Source organism: Phoxinus phoxinus, assembly GCF_949152265.1.
Source record: "Phoxinus phoxinus genome assembly, chromosome: 7".
In the NCBI taxonomy this organism is placed as follows: domain Eukaryota; kingdom Metazoa; phylum Chordata; class Actinopteri; order Cypriniformes; family Leuciscidae; genus Phoxinus; species Phoxinus phoxinus.
The window spans coordinates 6,323,399-6,345,128 of record NC_136882.1 but is presented as its reverse complement, the minus strand read 5'-3'; the positions used below and the strand labels follow the sequence as shown (position 1 = coordinate 6,345,128).

The 21,730-nt window shown below is 36.9% G+C and overlaps 4 protein-coding genes across 5 annotated transcripts; all 4 read left to right on the top strand.

The window, feature by feature from the left end:
- The first annotated feature begins 1,999 nt into the window (after positions 1-1,999).
- Positions 2,000-3,875, top strand: hoxd12a (homeobox D12a). Of its 2 annotated transcripts, none has more exons than XM_079619745.1 (2): positions 2,000-2,568; positions 3,054-3,875. In XM_079619745.1, exons 1-2 carry the CDS (start codon positions 2,049-2,051, stop codon positions 3,290-3,292), a joined length of 759 nt encoding a protein of 252 aa, XP_079475871.1. In that variant the 5' UTR covers positions 2,000-2,048; the 3' UTR covers positions 3,293-3,875. The 2 variants fall into 2 exon arrangements, with proteins under 2 accessions (XP_079475871.1, XP_079475872.1); XM_079619746.1 differs by having other exon boundaries at positions 2,000-2,551; positions 3,054-3,815.
- A 3,097-nt stretch (positions 3,876-6,972) lies between these two features.
- hoxd11a (homeobox D11a) lies at positions 6,973-9,076 on the top strand. Its single transcript, XM_079619622.1, has 2 exons — positions 6,973-7,728; positions 8,388-9,076. Exons 1-2 carry the CDS (start codon positions 7,134-7,136, stop codon positions 8,618-8,620), a joined length of 828 nt encoding a protein of 275 aa, XP_079475748.1. The 5' UTR covers positions 6,973-7,133; the 3' UTR covers positions 8,621-9,076.
- A 3,732-nt stretch (positions 9,077-12,808) lies between these two features.
- On the top strand, positions 12,809-15,352 carry hoxd10a (homeobox D10a). The gene is made up of 2 exons (XM_079618896.1): positions 12,809-13,686; positions 14,567-15,352. Exons 1-2 carry the CDS (start codon positions 12,966-12,968, stop codon positions 14,839-14,841), a joined length of 996 nt encoding a protein of 331 aa, XP_079475022.1. The 5' UTR covers positions 12,809-12,965; the 3' UTR covers positions 14,842-15,352.
- A 1,607-nt stretch (positions 15,353-16,959) lies between these two features.
- hoxd9a (homeobox D9a) lies at positions 16,960-18,986 on the top strand. The gene is made up of 2 exons (XM_079618501.1): positions 16,960-17,612; positions 17,943-18,986. Exons 1-2 carry the CDS (start codon positions 17,075-17,077, stop codon positions 18,182-18,184), a joined length of 780 nt encoding a protein of 259 aa, XP_079474627.1. The 5' UTR covers positions 16,960-17,074; the 3' UTR covers positions 18,185-18,986.
- Positions 18,987-21,730: the final 2,744 nt, after the last annotated feature.

Genomic DNA, 21,730 nt, shown 5'->3' with positions numbered 1-21,730 from the left:
TTAATATTTTTTTAAGGTTGAACGGATGAGAGTTCTGTGTTTTCAACACGCAACAGAACGTGACACAGTCTAAAGCAATCCCATTTTAAAGGTTTTCATGCATTTACTGGACTCGTAAAAAGTGGGAGGTTGTACTGTCTCCACTCTTTCCGGAAATTGCCTGTTTACAATAGTCATTTTGTCTGCTCCTTCATATGTGCACTTTCTTTAAAACGTGTTTCGGATCATTTGGACAAACCTTTAGGTAAGATAAGAATGACTTGCATATCCTGAACTACTCTGAAATGTTAGAAACCGGCAACAAAGATTATTCGACGACATCTAAATGTTTAATTTCTTTCACCGACAGTCCTCGGCACCTCAAGACCAACTATCGCCTTGAAAGTTTCTCCTCAATGTATTTTTTAAAACGAATTTAGATATCAGCCAATCAATGGCGAAATCTTAAAAAAATACATTTTGAATTAGTAGCTATTTAAAAATGTACAATACTGTATCAAAGTTATAAAATATCAAAACCTTTTTCGTTTAAACCAAAAATGTGTAAACATGTGTTCGTGAGCTTAACGTTTACGGATGGTCTTTTAAAGTTACGCTTAAAAACAGTAGACTTTTTAAATTAATTATAAGCTCTATTTGGCTTTATCCCCGTGTTTATTTCACATTTATTTGTGTAGCGCTTTTCACAATACATATCGTTTCAAATCAGCCTTACGGAAAATGCATGTTTCTACATTACAATTCAGAGTAATCTGTTATCAGAGGTGACCGTGTCAAAGAAATGTCCATATGTCAGAAATGTACAGTTCTGAGATAATACACTATAAAAAAGTAAGCAGTTGACTTAACATTAAAGTAAATATACTTCATGCGTAATTGAAAAACTCAGTTATGTGAACTTGACAATTCCCCTTAACTTATTATTTTCTTTCAATTACGCTTGAAATTTAATAATTTTAAGGCAACGGGTTTCTTCACTTTTTAAGTTAAGTCAACTGATTACTTTTTACAGTGTACAAATCATGCAGTTAGCTGTTTTATTTTAGCTGAATTAATTTAGACAGCAATGATCTCATTAAAGTAGTTATGAAGTTGTGATCATAATAATTAGGCTACAATATATAGAAAATTTGGCAGTTGTGATCATAATAATAAAGCTACATTATATAGAACATTTGGCAGTTGTGATTATAATAATTAGGCTACAATATATAGAAAATGTGGTGATCACAACATGATAATATAGGCTACAATATATAGAACATTTGGCAGTTGTGTTTACGAAATAACACAAACGCGGCTCTTTTGAAAGTCAGCCATTTCCTCAGAAATGCAGCATTGTAATGTTTTTTATTACAAATTTATGATTGTGTGTGTGTGTGTGTGTGTGTGTGTGTGTGTGTGTGTGTGTGTGTAAACAAAGTAAATTATAGCATAGTCGTTTAACAATTAAATATTTATTTGTATTTCGTTTTTCACAATAAGCAGCTTTGCAGGATGTTGCACCACAACAGAACGTTATGTATTTGTTTGTTATGTATTTAAAGCTGCTAATTAAGTTTCAAACACTTGAAATTGAAAGTCAGACTAACACAATCCGTGTTTGTCCCCGTAAGGCTCGTGTGGCACGAATCTCACTCTGTAGCCTTGATTGTTAATTAAATATATCTGAATGCTTATGTGAGGTATATTTTAGAGAACTGTCAGGGTTTTCTGACTACCTTTTACATTACAGCAAAATGCATTTTAAACAAATAAGAACAATTAAGGACAAATGTATATTATTGTTTTTTTTTATTGATCTTATGAAAAATAATGGCTGAAGTTACAGTTGCATCAGGAAAAACTGTTCAAGGAAAATAAAGCTGTTCGTTATTTCATATGCGTTTCTTTCTGACTTTGCAGCACAACTAGTCACGTGGGCGTGGCTAAACATTTGGCTTTGCATATCACGTGATGGTGCATTAACAAATCAACAATTACCTTGCTCGTATTCTTTAGGGGTAACTAAAACAGTTTTAAGACGCGTTCGGGCGAGCTCGTGAGAAATGTGCGAGCACAATCTCCTGAGCTCTGGCTATGTTGCTCCCCTTTTGAATTTTCACTCTCCCGACTCCCTGTACCTCCAAAACCTGCGAGGCAATGGAGTCCATCTATCTGGCCTTCCGCAGATGTCCTACAGTAGAAGTGAGGTGTGCTCGCTCCCGTGGACTTCTCCAAATGCGTGCACTCCTCCGGCCCAGAGCCGCGCCTACAGTGGCTTCGCTCAGCCGTTTTTCAGCAATTCAGCCGCTGTGAGCGCTAGCCTCAAAAAGGGCTCACTGGAGGAATCCGGGAGGTACTACTTCCAAGATGTCAGCCACAAATCAGAGGAGCCAAGTCGACCTAATGCAGCTTACGCAGGAGAGCAGAGCTCTGTCAGCAACGTAGTTTCAAACTTGGAAAGGCGACAGCAGAGCAGGGTTGAGCCGATTGAACTGACCTCCATTGACCAGCCAGTGACCGATGCTTCAAAGCCTCCAGTCCAACCATCACTGAGCAGCCAGACTAGGTCAGCCTTCCCCGATGGTACGCAACTTCTTCCTTGACCCTGCCTATGTCATTCTGTGACCTTGATTTCAGCGTTTTTTACTATGTAGACTTGTGTTTATTGTGTGAGATGGCAACACGATCTCATGAAAAGGCGTATCTATAGCACGAATTGTATTTACTGTGCAATGTATATGCAAAAAAAAAAAGAAGTTTTTTACGTGCATATGATACGCACTGTAAACCCATGTGCACGTAAAAACTTTTTTGCTTATAAATTACATGATAAATACAATTGATACGCACTTTCATGCTTGCTTTGTTCAGTTATAGACAAGCTATTTCAGCTCCTCTTCATTTTTCCAGAACTTTTGTTTTCATACAATACTGATTCCATATGCTCCACGATATAGATTATTAATTGTACGGGGTCAACAGAGTTGTGTTTGTCTTTAGATGGAGAGGCTGATTCAGTAACCTGAATAATGATGAGTGTATACTAATTTTTGTTTTCTCCTCCCCAGGACTACCATGGTGTCCCTCACAGGTGAGATCAAGAAAGAAGAGAAAACCTTACACGAAGCCACAGTTAGCCGAACTGGAGAACGAATTTATGCTAAATGAATTTATAAACCGACAGAAGCGAAAGGAGCTTTCGGACAGATTGGAACTGAGTGATCAGCAAGTGAAAATCTGGTTTCAGAATCGCAGGATGAAGAAAAAAAGACTTATGATGCGCGATCATACCTTCACTATATACTAGTTTTTTTTTTCCCTTCAACAATTGTAGGGTTTGTTTTTTTTAGGTGGGGACATCATTCATACAAGAGACTTTTCTTGCCAGTCCACCAAATCTGAAAACGATTTTCTCACGCACCCCCATGAAATGTAATTTAATGTTTAAGTTGAATATATTGAAATTGATATTTATTTGGCATAGAGTCGCTGCATTTGTGTCTGCTGTGTGTTTTTGGTGGAAAAACGAGAATTCCAAAGTTGTAATGTTAGCTTGCTTTATATAGCCTAAAATATAATGCTTTGTAGTTTAGAACAGCAGCAAGTTTAGAGTAGAGACGTGAATATTTAATTCATGAAAACATTTAAAACTACACTGGGCTGCTTACATATACCTGGGAGTCATTTTTAATACATTTTGATAAAACCTCATTTGTATCTTGCGATCTGAAAACGTACATTTTACTTTTGTTGCGTTTTTAATCAAAACTGATGTGTAATATTTATTAAGTGTTCCTGTTCCATTATATTAAACGTCTGCATTCTTGTGTGATATTTGTCTGTTTTAACTCAGTGGGTGATATTAAAATGCGCTAATAAAGTCCAAGCTCAAGTTCGATCTTTCTTCTGTGAATCTATAAATGTTTATATTTTCTTATTGAATTAAACCAGGAATTTAAATAGAAAAATAAGTGCTGTAACTGTTATGCATTACGGGTGTATATTTGTATAAGGGACGACTAAACTTAATTTTAACAGTGAATTTACATTTACATGTATAGCGTAGACTTACACAATGTGAATATGTGTTATTAATGTAGCTCTTTTTACGTTTGCTTTAAGAAATACGTTCAAACTATGGTCAAATGTTCTTATTTCTACAAATGAACTGATTATTCATTGGAATAATTTGAAAAGAGAGTATACGGAACAGGTAAAGACGTATTATTATCTTGGTTGCATGTAGCCTATGCGTGATACAAAGACAAAACTCGCCTATAGCAAATACGAAAACTTGCCTATATTTTAACACCAAGCATGATAAACATGTGACACATGGACATATGTGATAATCCCATGTATTATATACTTTGTAATTCCACATTTGTAATGCACATATTCTGCTTTCTATAGGCCTACTTCACTTTCTGTTTATTTGCTAGTTTTTTTGGTAAACAATATAGTACAATTTTAGGATATTACATTCGTTGTTACACTGGGTTGTTTCAACCCAATTTTGGGTAAAATATGGACAAACCCAAACGTTGGGTTAAAAATGTAATGTAAAAATTTAACCCAACAGCTGGGTTTGTCCATATTTTACCCAATTTTTTTTAGCATTTTTTAGAGTGTAGGCGTGCATGACAATTCGGATTAATCATTTAAGAGTAGTTTGACAAAAAGTACCCTAGTAGTAATGAGTAGCCTAAATAAAACCAGATAAATAAATATTTATTTTTATTATAGCCTATAGGCCTATATATTTACCTAACAAAATCTTTACTCTCTGCAGACTAAACTCACGATTATAGGCATGGCTGCACTGTATACTTTCTCCAAATGTGTTTAAATATTTTCATTAATATCAGGTAGGCCTATTATAATTATTTTAATTTAAAATAAATATTTTCTACCTATCAATGAATGAGTGAATGAATCAATCAACTAATCAATAATACAAAGGTAAGTTTGGTCCAAGTTATTTGTCTTGATAGTACCTTTAAAAGTTAAACGCAAGCGGAGAGTAAATATATTGTGGGCTCTGCCAGACGTCCTGCGACCGCTGTAGAAACTGGGGGCGCCAATACAAAGTTAAGGTCAAGTTAGTGGCTTTCTTGCACTGACTTTCTTTCTACTAAGAATACTTTGCGCATTTAAAAAAAAAAGTTAGCAAGAAGCAATTTTGAGCTCCCAGCCTCTCACATTGATGCGCTACTACTTAATAGCATACTATTAAAAAAAATTTAGCTTCATATTATTGTGAAGATTGTTTTATTTTCTTTCTTTCTTCCCTTTCTTCCCCCTTTTTTTTTTTTTTTTTTTTGCTGTTTAAAAAAAATCTTTGGACATCGACTGGTAAACGGATTCATATTTTTTTGGGCTCTAAAATGTTTGGGTTCTAGAACAAAGAAGCAACAAATGAAAAAGTCTTAAGTAGGCTATGGATCGCAAGATACAAGATAGGCCACGCGTTCTTTGTTAAAAACGCGCGATACAGTTTCTATTTACGAAAATAAAAATTAAATTGTAAAACTGAAAATTAAAAAAGGTGTTTATTGAGTGTTACCGCGCAAATTTACGTTCTCATTTCGAATCCACGAGCTGTGCTTAAATTAACTAAAGATAACATTATGGTTAGGCCAGTATTGGCATGGTACCAGATTAAAATAAAATAAAAAATAAACCAGTTTTTTTAAAACACCAAGCTGTACAAAACAATATAATAACGTTGGTTGTTTATTTTTTTAATAACCGGTGTTAATTATTATTTAATATTTTCAACGCCGGTGTTGTGTGTTATATTATAGGCTAGATATAAGACATGTAGAAATCTGGAGAAAAATTAACAAAACAAAAACGGTAAATATGCAGTTTTCAGTCTCTCGGTAGGAATGTAGCAGTCACTGTTTACCTCCACCCAGGAAAGTACACCATAGCACATCCTTTTGTCTGTGCAATAAAATGATTTGGCTGACGGTTATTGGTGATTGCCGGCTGCGCATTGTCTCAGACCACAGACGTTCAAAGCCAGAACAGTTGTTTTGTACTTGGCAGTGTGAATCAGTGTATCTCTTCCTTTTGATAACTGTGTTCGCTACAAGCTTTACTACTGGAATACTAAATCGGACTAAATGCAGATTTTACTTCAAGCTAAAACAGAAAGGTACAGTTCTAAATGTTATTACACTTTATTAGGCTAAACATTGCCCTTTGTCTTCTTTTTGGAAAAACATTCTTGTACAATGTTTACATCGTGACTAAATGTGTACTTTCCGTAGACTGTGTAGAATAAACAGAAAATCTGTTTTCACTGCATCACAACAAAGAACTCTTTGGTAAACTGCATTACATTTCTCTCGTTTTCTGTCTCACCTCTCAAATCTTATTAGCTTTTTCCATTTCTTTTTTTCTCTCCATTATTTCCTATGACAGCCTAGGTATAACAGGATATGAACTTTAAATTTCCCAGAATTTCTGTAAAATAGCATATTACAGGTTTAGAAAAGAGATGCAGGAATTATTATAACACGCGTATAAAACGTGTTTAACAATGTACCGTGCATTTTCATTTTAAGGCTTGCAAATCTCAATTTCCGGGTAGGCTATAAGGAGAGAGACTAAAAGAAAATTGCAATTTTGCTTCATAGTCAAAGTTTTCTATCGGCCGTGAGGTTAAGTGGTTGGGAAACCTAGAAAAATATAAAAATAAAGCAATTGAATAATACAACTTAATGTCGTGCATTTGAAAAACATTGTTTAACGTTGCGATTAAGGTATTTTATGTAATTACATATTGCATGTTTTTAAACAAAATATTTGACGTGGTATTTCTGTGATTGTTTACTAATGCCTTGGAACACATGGGGGAATTAACATGGGAGTTTCAAAAATGTAGGCAACCAATGACCTGCCTCATGCGGTTACCTATGAGTCGCTCATTTAATGACTGATATTGATATATGGTAATTTTTTTTTACCAGATCACATGACACAATTACCTCAAGAATCGATCAAGATGAATTGCACGTCAGCGTACGTTTCCGATTTTTTCTTCCTCGCGAGTCCTATCCACACGCATATGGTGCAATAGATGGGCAAAGTTTAACAGTCAAGCTGACGATTTTTCCTCTCTAAGGCTAAAGCGAGCAATGACCGACTACGATGATCGCGGCAACTGTGCATCTAATATGTATTTACCGTACTACGTTCATGATTTCTCGTCGGTCTCATCGTTTTTACCACAAACAACGTCGTGTCAAGTCAATTTCCCCTATTCTTCGAACATAGCGCAAGTCCAACCTGTTCGTGAAGTGACTTTCAGGGACTATGGACTGGATCATCCGAGCAAATGGCATTACAGGGGCAATTATGCTTCGTACTATTCAACGGAGGACATAATGCACCGAGATCTCATACAGTCAACAAACAGAGCGGAGATTATTTTCAAAAACGATTCCGTGTATAGCCACCATCACGGTGGTAATAGCTCCTCGTGCAATTTCTTCACCAACGTCGGCCGAAACGGGGTACTTCCACAAGAATTTGATCAGTTCTTTGAGACTGCTAACTCGGAGAAGCCCAACCCTGAGCAGTCCGAACAAAAGCCAGATACAAGTGTCCCCGGAGATGCTGCATGCAATGTGTCAACAGATAGCGCGGAGCAGACCAAACAAGACCCTACAGAAACCCTGGAGGAGGAATCCTCGATATCAACCTGCGATGAAGAAAAGAACAACGGCTCAAGTAGGTTCACGCGTAAAGCTTTTATGTGGCACTTTATAAGCATGCAAAAGTTTTTATATAGCTTGTAAGATTCTCTTTGCAGTCGTAAAAATATTTACTATGGGGAAGGCGCTTTCGTCGGATCATAGGCTACTCAAAACATTTCGTTTATGAACTGTTGTAAAGACTGTAATGATAGTCACGATTCAAATCGAGAAAGACCGCACTTTCTTAGATAGAAAGCCTGTTCTATTTTAGAAACCTTCAGGCTGTCGCTTGTTTCAGTGTTATGCAACATTATCACCAAAGATTTTAACTTAAAAGCGAAAGACTTTTAATCAAATCGAAAAAAACACCGACGGGTTACTCATGTGCGCGTGCGTTTGGACGCGATGTGTGTGTGTGTGTGTGTGTGCGCGTGCGAGTGTTGGCCGTTTGCGTGCATGTGTATATTTCATGTAGCAGTGTTAGTCTCGTTGTATTGCCTCTGTAAACATACTTTCGATTTCCGAGTGTTTTGTCTGTGTATGTGTATGCGGATTAAACTAAAGTTTTGCATGAAAACAAATTAGGCATTAGTATCCGATGTGTCGGAAAGACTCGAACTTTTAATGCCATCTGCAGAAACATCTGCCGTTCAAATTCATTGCAATGTAATCAAGTTGCGTTTCTTTCTGTAGGTGCAACAAAGTCCAGAAAAAAGAGGTGCCCATATACGAAATACCAGATCCGAGAACTTGAACGAGAATTCTTTTTCAATGTGTACATAAACAAAGAGAAGCGTCTGCAGTTGTCAAGAATGCTCAGTCTTACAGACAGACAAGTGAAGATTTGGTTCCAGAACCGAAGGATGAAAGAGAAAAAGATGAACCGAGATCGTCTCCAGTATTTCACTGGAAATCCATTGTTCTGAAAGTCATTACTTGCCGCTTCGGGAGACGATGGCTATCCTATTGTGTCATGATTGTGGGACATCATCCATTCGTCGGACACATGACTTATTTTCACGTCAACGCTGTATTTTACTATGCAAAATACTTGCTATCTAACATGAATTTTATCCGCAATTAAAATTCTGCACAAATTATCTACAACAATGTATCCGCGGTGAGGGAAATGATCAGTTATCAGGAACAGGTACCTCGACAATCTCTTCATACTCTGTGATAATTCCATTGAAATTCAGTAGCTTTGTATTTGTATTTATTTATTGTAATTTTGCATTCTCACATTGTAAGCAACCTTTGGTTACATCAAATCAATACGTAATTACATTGAGTTAGAACTGTGTATGCATTTATTCGTTTGAAGCATGTAATGTATCTATGTATTAAATAAAAATACAGCAAGTTATTTGCAGATTTTTATTAATTGTTGTGATGTCTCTTTGTGTGTATGGCAGTGCGCGCAACATAATGCATTATTTAACAGTTATTTATTTTCATTAAATAAAATTATTTTAAGGAGTTGCATTTCAAAATGTTAGGCCTACTAATTTTCCAGATGAATCTTGTTTTCGATTATTACAGATGAAGAAGGAAAGTGAGATGGAGAGAGAACAATTTCCAATGGTAACTTATATAGCCTAGTCTTTGACAAATTCCTTTACTTGTATGTTGTTTTACACTTAGGCTATTTACTAAACCTTGAACAGTCTAGACAGTACAATAAACTCTGGGCAGTAAATTAAATTGGGGCTATTGGACCCTCTATCCACTTCAACTGTGACTTTGCCCTGAAACACAAAGGGTGCAGATGTTTTCTTTTTTCTTTCTAGAGAGAGGAGAACTGAGCACTATGTGAACAGATAAGAGTGAAAATCTAATAATAGGCTACGTGTTATCTTACAAAAGAGGACTAGTCTTCGAATTGAACCACTATGCGTTAGACATCACCCCATTTCGACAAGCTCATTTGGCTGTTTACGTCAAATTTAGCACGTGAACACTAACCGTCTTGAACACAGTGGTTTACAAAGTTCGATTTCGTCAACAACTTCGAACGTCGAATGAAATATTGTAATTGAACTTCTGTAATGTCAAGGTCGTCACCCTTAACCTTATTGAATAAGTAAAGGCGCCTTTTTTGCGGTTCTCTTTGAAAAACTACGCCCTCTCAGAGCCGCCGCAGTGCAGCACGTCCAATATGGCCGCCGCATCCCCTCAATCCCACTGATCTGCCTTCAAAGGCCTTCACACTCATACATCCTATACTATAGGTTAAATACAGCACATAGCCGCCGTTAAGCCGGGTGAAATGCTGTGTAAAATAAAACCATATAATACAACCATATCAAATCCTCCATAATGTTTTCCCCCTACAAATGGGATTTAGGCAAAGGGGAACAATGCAGTAAAAGTCTACACTGTTTACGCCTCAGTGGTGTTTTCTTAAGATTAGCCTATGCCATAGAACCAAAAAGCTCCCAATAGACAGTTGGTGCAGAAATTAATTGTTATTTTCTCAGTGGATAGGCCTACTGTAAAGAAGGGGCTACCTCTGTGGAGTCAGAATATGCTGGAAATGCAAACCCGATATTTGCAGTGGAGGCAAACTGAGAATCTTACAAGCTTTTGTTTCCTAGATAGGCTATGTGTTTCCTAAATCTCTCAGCCGTATACAGGAAATTCCGTTTATATTTACAAATTAACATTGCATTGCTGTGAGTTTTATAATAGGCTACTCTGCCATAAATAATAAGGAATCTTAACATAGACAAACTCTTTATTTATGTACATTTTGTTGATACTGCTTGAAGCCACGAGAGGGCGAGCTCGCAGCGATGATCGGACCTTGTGCTGTGTGTATACAGCATGTAGTTTTCCTCAAAAACAATGACTATGATCTTGAGCGGGGTTATGTGATCTAATCTAATGTTTTAACGCCCGTTTACTGGCGGTATGTTATTATTGAGATTCACTCTTATTCTCAATTAAATTTACCCTGTTGCATCATATCCAGAATAACCTGAAAACCGGGAAAATATATTTTAGTCACGTAGCTACGGAGGATATCTTCATCTGCATTTGAGGAGACAATTTCAGGAAACATTTTCTTCATAGTCCCAGAGGTTAGCGTGCCTCACCCTTTTTTTTTTTGGAAACGTCCCTTTCAAGATCATACATTAACAGAACCACCACCATTATTAGTAATATTATTATTATTGTTATTATTATTACTATTTGTCTTTTTTTGTTGTTATCCTTAATTTAGCAATCGTATTATGACCGATTATGGCAGACATATTTTGTAAGGGTTTGACCATCTGTATTATATTTTTAATAAAGCTTTATTATATAGCCTAAACAGTTCGCTGGAAGACTGCATGCTTGTGTGTAGCCTACAAAATAAAAAAAGTGCAATGAAATATCCCTAATATCTCAAATGATACATGGATCATAACAGTAGCTAATCCACTACTTATTTGGGAAATGTATTAATCTGGACACGCATCTACATCCTCTTCTCGTAGATCTATTTGTTTATTTATTTATGTATTACACATAAAGGTGAACCAATAAAATTAAATAACCAAAAACTCTTTAGAAGATGTAGTTATAGGCTTTTTAGAGTATTTGCCTATACTTTCATAACCCAGATATTTTATGCATTTACCATAATAGTTGAATCATTCGACATGTTTCATCTTGAACAGTATAATAGGAATATATGTTCCTGCTTGGTGTTTATGTGTGTTTTCAGATGACAGTCCTCTGCAGTGATTTTTATTTATTTATTTGTTATTTATCTGGAAGATTTGTCAGCTTGCTATTTTAGTAAACCCACTGATTTACCGCGTATACATGCGTTCTTTTTTTGTCTTTTTGCTTTATCCAAATTATGTAAAGAAACCGTGCGCCGTTACGTTTACCTAAAATCAAGATTTCTATAAAGTAGTTAATGACTCATTATAGCTAATTTGATATTTTAGGATTTTGTGTAGATAACGAAGAAATTATTGGTTTGTGACGATAGATTACACACTTGTAACAAGCACATCGCAAATGATTAATTCAACGGCATATAAAGATAGCAATATAATTTAATTCTCCTTGCGCATTTTCAATGTATCCAGTTCTTAAGCAGAGATAATATGATATAGGCTATCCTTTATAAATGCTGTTAAATTCTGCAAACGTATTTGCGTAGGCTATTTAGTTATTGCGAATAATATACTCTACATGTTTTTCCCACAATAATTGTATAATGATGCATAGGCCTATAAGATGTTTTCGCTAAGTGAAAATGCACGTATTTCTAAAGTCAATGTGTAAATGCGTTTACAACAGTATATCGGCCTATTTTACAAGACAAATAGAATAAGGATTTATAAACTTCACTCTTTACAGATGAAATAACTGGATTAATTACACAAAACAGAAAAGCCGTTTCAACCTTTGACTTGCGCTATAGGCTATATTTTGGAAATATAGAAACGAATACCTCACATCCTTATAATGATAATGTGACTGATAACGTGATAAAATGCACTGGCTGGCTATGATTTAACAAGTAGGGTTTCTTCAAGGTTTCTTTTATTTAATTTTGAAAATAACAGCAAACAACAATCAAGGTAGGCTATTACATGAATTATTAAGTAGTAATAACATTTAAATTTCCTTTGCGTCTGACAAAAAGGTCAATGTGGGAAACATGCAAAATCATTTGTGTCTATTAAAACATAATTCATGATAAAAACAAACATAGAAAGGATGAATCACAATTTTGTTTTTCACTCTTAATCGAGTCAGCGGTGTTTAGGCCCGCGTCCCGGCTCATTTTGTTCTGCATAATCCTCTGCATTTTGCCTCGTGAACTACGAGAAATCTTCAGACATTTCCTATCTTGACCTTGAATTGGAATTTAAAGGTAGCTATACAAAATAGACTGTGCTAAATGCTATAATTGATTGTCCTTGTTCTTGCTCTTTGTTTAACAGCAGGTCTACATATGAGTCCAAGTTTTAATTTTATATGTTATCCTGAAATGGATTTAACAACGTTATTTCGGCAGTCTTGAAACCAATTTCAAGTCCTTGTTCTAGGTGTCGCTGTTGACCACGTCTGAAACTTCAAATCATGTGTCAATGCGCCCACGTGACGGGGAAGAGCCTGCGTCTCAAGGCCATTTTCAAATTTCATTGGTGAGAGTGTCATGTGGTTGCAGAGAGACTCGCTGGTTATACAGGGATTGTTTTGCTAGATATGTCAGCTTACAGAGGACACTTCTCTGCTTCTTAAAAAAAGAAACTCTCCAAAATGTCCTTTCCCAACAGCTCTCCTGCTGCAAACACGTTTTTGGTAGATTCCTTGATTGGGGCGTGCAGAACAGATTTTTATTCCAGCAGTAACATGTACATGCCAGCCACTGCAGAAATGGGAACCTATGGAATGCAAACCTGTGGACTCCTGCCGTCTCTTGGCAAACGGGGGGAAGTAAACCACCAAAACATGGGCATGAACGTCCACTCGTACATACCTCAAACTGATACCTGGGCAGATCCAAGCAGGTCCTGCCGATTAGAGCAACCGCTCAACCAGATGTCCACCTGCACATTTTCACAAAGCATTAAAGAAGAGACTAACTGTTGTATGTACTCCGACAAGAGAGCAAAGGTCAGTTCGTCGGAGATACCCGCGTACTCCAACCTGATCCCCGAATCATGTTCCGTTGAGAGTCCCGAGATCCCGGTCCCTGGATATTTTAGACTAAGTCAAACTTACGCGACGGCGAAAAACCCGGACTATGACAACGAGACGATGAGCCCAAACACTACGTTAATGCAGCTGAACAGGGTGACTCCAAAGTCGCAGTCAACGCCCTTTGTCGAGGTGGAAAAGAAGCTCGCGCTCGATCGGGACACACGGAGCTCTTCCCCGGCGCAGAGTCCAGAACCCAAACTCAGCTCGCTGGAGGAGAAGCACTGCTCAACCGAGGCGTCTGTCTCCAGCCCTGAATTGCCACACAGAGAAAGCAAAGGTGAGTACAATAAACGGATTAATCGCGTCTTGGTGTAACGCGAACGCTATAGCATCATAAAACCCAATATAAAACACAAACAGCCCGAAAGTCGTAATGTTTAATGGGAGTCTTTCTCAGGTTGCAGTAAAAGCTCTAACAGGAAACGGCGCTGCGAGGGCGCGTTAACATCAAATACCTTTTGTTGCAAGTGACTTGACATTCTTCTTTGGTCAATATAAGAACAGCATTGGTGAAATGTATTTGCGACTTAATCCATTCAGCACGAGAATGAATGTTATTTTGATGTAGACATAATTAATTGCTATTTATTTCATACTGACTGAGGAGCTCACTACACTCTTAGAATAAAAGGTTCTATATAGAACCTTAAAAGGTTCGATAGGGGCTTCGTATTTGGAACCCCTAAAAGGTTCTACACTCTTAGAAAAAAAAGGGTTCATTGGGGTTCTATATAGAACCTTTTCTTCTAAGAGTGTAGTCAAGTCCTATTTCTGGTGCAGTATCTGAAAACTGCATAAAAGTGCATTGGTTATAACATGAGGTAATGGCTTAGGCTATATACAAAAAGACAAGATCATGTGTTAAACCAAACGCAAACAACAGAAACAAAACATTAAAATTCATTCAATAAAATTAGGCTACGTTTTAGAGATTAATCAACACTTGAATACTGGTAACTTGTGGACCACGTGGACAATTATAGACATTTTGACTCAGTACGGTAGCTATAATGATCTGTTAGTGTAGGTTTATTTATGACAGTCGTTTCAACAAACGATTGCCGTCTATGTTTTTATGTAGAACGAAAACATGTCCTATTTTCCCTGTTTGTTTGGCTGATTGTGTCTTCTGACATTCTGTCCTTTTGTTTTTGCAGAATCCAAAAACGACACACCGACGAGCAACTGGTTGACCGCGAAGAGCGGAAGGAAAAAAAGATGTCCATACACAAAACACCAGACCTTGGAATTAGAAAAAGAATTTTTATTCAACATGTACCTGACTCGGGAGCGCCGACTAGAGATAAGCAAAAGCGTCAACCTTACTGACAGACAAGTGAAAATCTGGTTCCAAAACCGCAGGATGAAACTTAAGAAGATGAGTAGAGAAAATCGTATCCGTGAACTGACGTCCAATCTCACTTTTTCGTGAGCATGCAAACAAGTGCAGATCAAAAACTTATCCCCCTCATTTCGGTCAGTCTATGTTCTCCTGTATAATGATGACATGAGGGCAGTGTGCATTGTTTTGGCTACTTTCACGTTCCAATGTTGTGATCGTTGCTGAATACTTGTCATTTGTTGCTACATCTTTGATTGCATTTGAAATGTGAAAAGCCTGGTGTAATTTCATATCTTTCACAGGGTATAAAAGTGGTGTAAGGTCTTAATTTATAAAAGAAGATTATAGAAAGAGGCTGTTCCAAGCGGTTTCATTTTAGCGGGAACAGAGCAAAAATGTGGCGCCAAAAAGCCATGACTTTGGACATGAAAGCACATTCGAAAGTGAAGATCTCCCATTTTTTCTCCAATGAAAACGTACATTTATCTGAAATAATTACGTTCAAAGATTTCTGTATAATAGATGTTTAAATATGTCTGTATAAGTGCATGTTTGTGGCATGTGGTCAGTGGACTAATAAATTGATAATGTCATAATAGTGTTTTGGTGTTTGGTATAGCGTTTCTAAACCACAGCTTAATAAAGATCATGTACTGCCCCTCCCCCTTACAAACACACACACACCCAAAGATAAATTACAAAGATATTTTTTTTTTCTTCTTTAAAGATAAATTAGCAAATAGGCTACAAACTATTTTACAAATAGAGGTAGGCCTACATGTCAATTGACGTTTATTTGAAAAACGAAACAGACATTGTATGTTCTGGTTACCAAAAATGGACTGTTGTGTTCTGAAAAACAAAAAAACAAAAACGTTTTTGTAAGCCCAAAAAATTAATCTTTTTTTTTTCTCTAAATAAAACCTTAACGTAATTCAAAATACGAAAATGTAAACCTATAACCTTCAAACTTCACCGTTAATATCCCAAATTTCAAATTATGATACGCCAACAAAAAAAAAACCAAATGAGGCAAACCAGAAGCACATTTTGTGCATTTTGTTTAAAAGTTGTCAAGCAGATGTAAATATTTGTGTCTTTTAATAGGCTACCGATCCTTCCACGCGTCTAAAACAAAAAGTATATTTCTAGCATCGCCCACTCACTCTCTATAATGTGCGCACACAAACACAATGCCATACACATCTGTATAGGCACATACTCAGATGTGTTCAAGTGTGTGGTCACAGATGAAAACACAGATTATCATTTTGACCGAAATTGTAACGGCTGAGCTCTCAGTGACAACTTGTCGACAAATAGCTAACATGACACCACGTTGTTTTCTTCACACACATTATTTTCTCAAATTAAGAAGAAATATGTAATGCATTCGTCTATATTTTATATTTTACTTGTGTGTACATTTCCATTGACTTAATCCATTTTTACACAAATTATCTATTCTATTTTACCTATTATAAACATTTATTATTTTGGTAGATTAACATTTTTACCGTCAGTAATTCAATCTCGGCGTTGGCTACATTGTTATCTAAAAAGATAAAAATATTGCTATATTATTATTGTTATTAATGATAAACACGTCAAGACACGTTGAAATGCCAAGAGTCTGTTTTATTAAGGGAACATTAATACATAATCAAATGCACCTCATAAAATTTTTATTGATACACATAAAATACTATGACTCTCTTTTGAATAAGTACCAAAAATATACAAATGTTTCTTCCTGTGTCAATCTTACAACACCTCACAGACAGCATCAAACTTACAAAGACCGCATAACAGATCTTAACACTAAAGTAGTTTATAAAATATGAGAATCTGTGAGGCTGTGGTGGTTCGTTGTTTTACAGCATGTTATTACATTTATTTTACGAGGACTTGCAACTCGGTACTCTATAAAATACTTTACAAGGCTAGACTATGACATACCTTATGACGAAATTTTTGCAAGATTTTACACGGCTGGAATCGTTTGTTGAGGTAATAGTGAGTGCAAATAAATGGGTGCATTAATCTGACCTTGTTATAAAAAAAGAAACATATTTTGTTTAAAGAAAGATGAATGCATAATATCATTACTATAGTTCAGATAAAAATAACTTGTCTTTTTTAAGAGTACAAAATCAAACATACCGTTATCAGAGGACTGATTTACTCTCTGTATTAGTAAATATGATCACGTGATTCATGCAACCAATCACTGAAGATGAAGGCAGCAAAAATACTATGATTGTTCAGAGGCAAGGTTTCGGAAACAGAGTAACGTTTTATATGAGTTCGAAGGGATCCAGAAATGTCGACTAGTTCAGCTCTCAGTAGCTATTATGTGGACTCTATTATGGGACACGAGACGGAGGATGTGTACGGAGCGCGTTATGTCCAAGGTTCACACACCGCGAGGCCGTCAGGTGTGGGCGAAAATGCGGACTTTTCCTCGTGCAGCTTCGCTCCCAAGTCAGCCGTGTTCCCAGCGTCCTGGTCCTCGGTTCACCAGCCCTCTCCTGCTGCAGTGTCCGGGATTTACCATCCATACGTCCACCAGACCCATCTTTCTGACAACAGATACGTCCGCTCCTGGATAGAGCCCGTCGCGAACCATATCTCTTTATCGGGGTTCCACTCCAACACTCGGCTCAGCGCTACAAAGACTGAAAGTTTACCCTCGAAAAGGACTGAAAGCGCCGCGTTTGAAGCAGAGACTCCGGTGGTTCCCGAGTTTCGCTGCAGCGCTGTATCCGTAGACAAAACTACTGAAGAAAGAGTTGAAAATGATACTTCGAGCCACGGCGAACCTAAAGACGAAAAACAGCAACAACAACAACTTGACCCAAGTAAGTAAAATGAATTGCCCTGTGATTTACAACTGCCCAACTGTCCTAAACTGGAGGTTTTACAAACCTATAAAAGTGTCCGGGCTCTTACCACTGGCCTTCATCGGTGCAGTGGCCATTACAAAAAAAGAAACTTTGGAAATAATTGCATTCACACTAATGTTTAACACCAATTACACAATATTTTAATGGTTAAATATTAACCTCCGTTTCTTATATGGTCATGGCCTTTCTTGTGGAAGTTAAGCTTATGTGAATGGTTTTCTTTTCACATTGTTGTTATTCTTATTATTATTATGCTTTCTTTAGCATGTTTTTTTTTTTTTTCAGGCAACCCTGCTGCAAACTGGATCCATGCGAGATCAACAAGAAAGAAACGTTGTCCGTATACAAAATATCAGACTCTGGAATTGGAAAAGGAGTTCCTTTATAACATGTATTTAACGAGGGATCGTCGCTATGAAGTCGCACGAATCCTGAGTTTAACAGAGCGGCAGGTTAAAATCTGGTTTCAGAACAGAAGAATGAAAATGAAGAAGATGAACCGAGAGAGGAGCGGTAAAGATCCATAGAGGAAAGCGTGCTTCAACTCAGCAGCTAATGTGTTTCCCTTTAACATATGCTTGGATTAGGATACAACTTTTGTGATTTTTTGTTTGTTTGTTGAGATACTCAAGACTGAATTGGCATATATATATATATATATATATATATATGTGTGTGTGTGTGTGTGTGTGTGTGTGTGTGTGTGTGTGTGTGTGTGTGTGTGTGTGTAACTAAAAATAGTTAGGCTACATTTGGCGCCCTAAAATCTATTTCCCAGAACCATGGTGGAGCATTTCTTTCAAGATCTGAGAATTCAGTGTTTTTTTCTTTTGCACAGTAAAATGTAAAATTCAGCGTCAGTGGTTACGTATCATTACTCATAATAATAATGTATTATATGAAATTAGGATATGGTCTTGGATAAGCATCTGCTGATCTTTACATCTTTGTCCATAATGCATGCACAACATCTCCACCCTCACGCAGCCACATGAATAATTTACTGTGCCTTTAATTTCTTTCTTTTTAAATTGGACATCGTGTATTCAATCCCTTATTTCGAATATCTCCTTACTAAAATAGTATATTTCTCGTTGAAGCTTTTGTTGGCGTGTTAGATGCATCAAAAGGTCTAAATTATGTAAAACGAACTCCTTTTTGGTCTATTTTATGTCTTTTATTTTGGTCACAGTGAAGCTCAATTGTCTTCAGTGCTGTATAGGGAATTTGGGTGTAGACAAGCTTTGTTGAATACTCAACTCGTGCACTTACTGTGATAATATGTTTCCTTTTAGACCAATTTTTACAAATAAATTTCAAGTTCGACATGCGTATTGCTTATGTACTGATATTTTACATTTCAGTGATATGCGATCAGCCTGCTTTTCTTTCATGCTGAACACAATCTAGAGATTAATTGTTAGAGAATATTGCAGAAAAAAAAGTTTATGATTAGGAAAAGGTGTTGCAAGGAACCCCAATTTATCGTCAAACCTGTACCAAGAATTGCTTTAGAGCAGGAAGAAATTGGGTCCAATAAAGCTATAGAAGAGCTAGACGTCTGGTCTAAATGAGTTTATGGTATAGGACTGTTATTGCTCTTCTCTTTGAAACTAACCTCACTGTTTCTTTGTGTCTGTACTTGCACACAAAAACGTAGACACTTTTTGCGGGGCGTCTGGTCGATGTATTGATCGTGAGACTAAAGCGGCATCGACCCCCCAGTAGGCCTACACTGAAAGTCACGTTTATTCTCGAAATGCATTTCCACTCCTAAGGTTTCCACAAACCTTAAAGCTGACAATAGTTTTTGATGTTACAACCAAATGCAGCAGAGATTATCAACGTAATTCATTGCAGTCATGCATTCGTTACAACACTCATTTTAGATCATTAACCGATAGGCTTCAAAGTGTATAGACATGCCTTGAAACGCGAATGCAAAAAAGAAACAAGAATGCATCCCGCTATTTCAAAGAATGCTAAATGAATCAGGGGTGCACATTATTGCCACTAGAGGGCATAGTTGTTCTGTGAAAATAAAGGACTGTATGTGCCCGTGCACACTTATAAGAGCTTAATCAGAATTAAAACACGATCATTCAAGTAGCCTATCTAAATTAAGTTTACTTCCGAAAAGTTCATATTTCGGGACAAACATATGCGTTCAGTTCTCCCAGTTTATGTATGGTTAAAGCTGCATCTATAGCACTTTACAGGGTCTGTTCTGAATAGATGTAGGGTTGAGAAAAGGACAAGAACAAAGGAATTTGGACAGCTCCATGTATCCCAGCAGGGAACACCGTGTGGGCAAATATATTTCAGCTCAGTTTTAGCTAAACGGATAAAACTTTAAGCCTAGCCCTAGTTTATTAATGATCCATAACGATTGAGCTAAAAGAGTTGAAATGTTAAGCGAGTTGTCTACAGCTTATTTCTCTGTACTTTCTCTTTGACATAATGTTTTCCTTTCGAATGAAAGTATACAATACAAATTGAATCATCAGGAAAAATGGAAGCTTTACTCAACACAACATCCAGCAACATATAGATACCAAAGCCGCTAAATTTGTTTTAAGCACGCACGCACAACAAACATAAACACTCCTATATATTTATAGTTAATATACATGTTTTGTGTTGTTATAGCGTATAAATAATAGGCCTATATGTAGGCTATTCACGCATCTGTCACAAAACAACTAAAAACTGAAATATGTGTTGAGTTATTGTTAGATCTGAAATAGCTGTTGAATTATTGGGAGATTGTTATATAAAAGCCTGTCGGTACTTCATGTTTCAACAAAACAGTGCAACCTTCTTAATAATAATAATCATCATCATTTTTATTATTATTAGTATAGTAGCAGTAGCCTAGTAAATTAATAAATGCAATGTAAACATACGCCGAACAAGACTTTCGCAAACCCCAAACGGAAAAAGAGAAAAACACAGGCGACAGTTAGCCTAATGTAATTTCCCTCTCCTTCCTCTCCCTCCCTGTCTCTCATGTGAGCTACAACTAAAAGCAAGCGTGTTTGGGGTCATGCAGGAGAAACCCTGACCGATGGATTTGGCTCTGGGCCTGTTCACCAAACAGGCTACACTATTCAATAACAGCAGCTCTCAATCATATCTGATTCCACTGGCATTAATAAGTAACGATCTGACACCATCACTTCTCACTTTGTCGACCCTTCACTACAGTGGGCGAAGTATTTTCTCCTGCGGATCAACATTTCCACGAGATGCTGAACGGTAGGCGTGCGATGGCGTATTTGCACTTCTGCAATAATTTCATCTGTTTGGGAAATCCGTCCAGACACAGAGCGCCAGTTATCAGGCGAATCCTGCGGGAATTACGTGTCACTGCGACCTCTCTTTATTTTACGCACACGATAACTTTCACAGACAGCGGGTCTTTACGACACTGCGAGAGGCCGACCGGGTCGCCACAACACCGAGCCTGTAAATCGTCCAGTAGTGATACTGGCTCGGAACCAGTACACCTAAATCAGCGCTTGCCCCCGTCTCTCAGATGTTCCCTCGGATGAAACTTCAAGGTTGTCTGCCATAAAATCTGTTTTCAGATTACTTTGATTATAAAGGCGTTGCCTTTCAAGACCCCCACCACCTCTCCATATCTCCCCATTATAGCTATTCTATGCAAACTGGAAATAAAATGATACAAATATGAAAAAGATATGTCTGTCCATCTATAGAAAGCATGTTCAGAAGCATGTAGCATATTTATGCAGGTATGCTAGTTTTGCATTAAATTGCCTGAAAAATTTTTTATTGCAGCTTTTGAATGATGTGTCCGAATAAGGTCAATAAGCTAATTTAGATTAAGAATACTGCCCAATAATTAATGTATAATAACCTAGCCTACTTATTTTTGAGAGTGTTAGCTATTTGATTTCGCATTATCAGCCATGAATAAAATGATTTATTAATGTTTCATTGGGCCTATATTTGCGGTAAAAAGTGCATAGCCTAGTAATAAAATATAAAATCGCAATTTATAGGTAATCTGTTGTCTATTGTAAAACTCCGTCCACTGAATTGCTAAA

Excerpts from the sequence above, each read along its gene's own strand:
- hoxd12a (XM_079619745.1), top strand. The coding sequence starts at position 2,049 with ATGTGCGAGCACAATCTCCTGAGCTCTGGCTATGTTGCTCCCCTTTTG. Across the intron at positions 2,569-3,053 it reads TAGGTCAGCCTTCCCCGATG|GACTACCATGGTGTCCCTCA; the intron begins GTACGCAACTTC and ends TCTCCTCCCCAG.
- hoxd9a (XM_079618501.1), top strand. The coding sequence starts at position 17,075 with ATGTCGACTAGTTCAGCTCTCAGTAGCTATTATGTGGACTCTATTATG. Across the intron at positions 17,613-17,942 it reads ACAACAACAACTTGACCCAA|GCAACCCTGCTGCAAACTGG; the intron begins GTAAGTAAAATG and ends TTTTTTTTTCAG.
- hoxd10a (XM_079618896.1), top strand. The coding sequence starts at position 12,966 with ATGTCCTTTCCCAACAGCTCTCCTGCTGCAAACACGTTTTTGGTAGAT. Across the intron at positions 13,687-14,566 it reads GCCACACAGAGAAAGCAAAG|AATCCAAAAACGACACACCG; the intron begins GTGAGTACAATA and ends TTGTTTTTGCAG.
- hoxd11a (XM_079619622.1), top strand. The coding sequence starts at position 7,134 with ATGACCGACTACGATGATCGCGGCAACTGTGCATCTAATATGTATTTA. Across the intron at positions 7,729-8,387 it reads AGAAAAGAACAACGGCTCAA|GTGCAACAAAGTCCAGAAAA; the intron begins GTAGGTTCACGC and ends TTCTTTCTGTAG.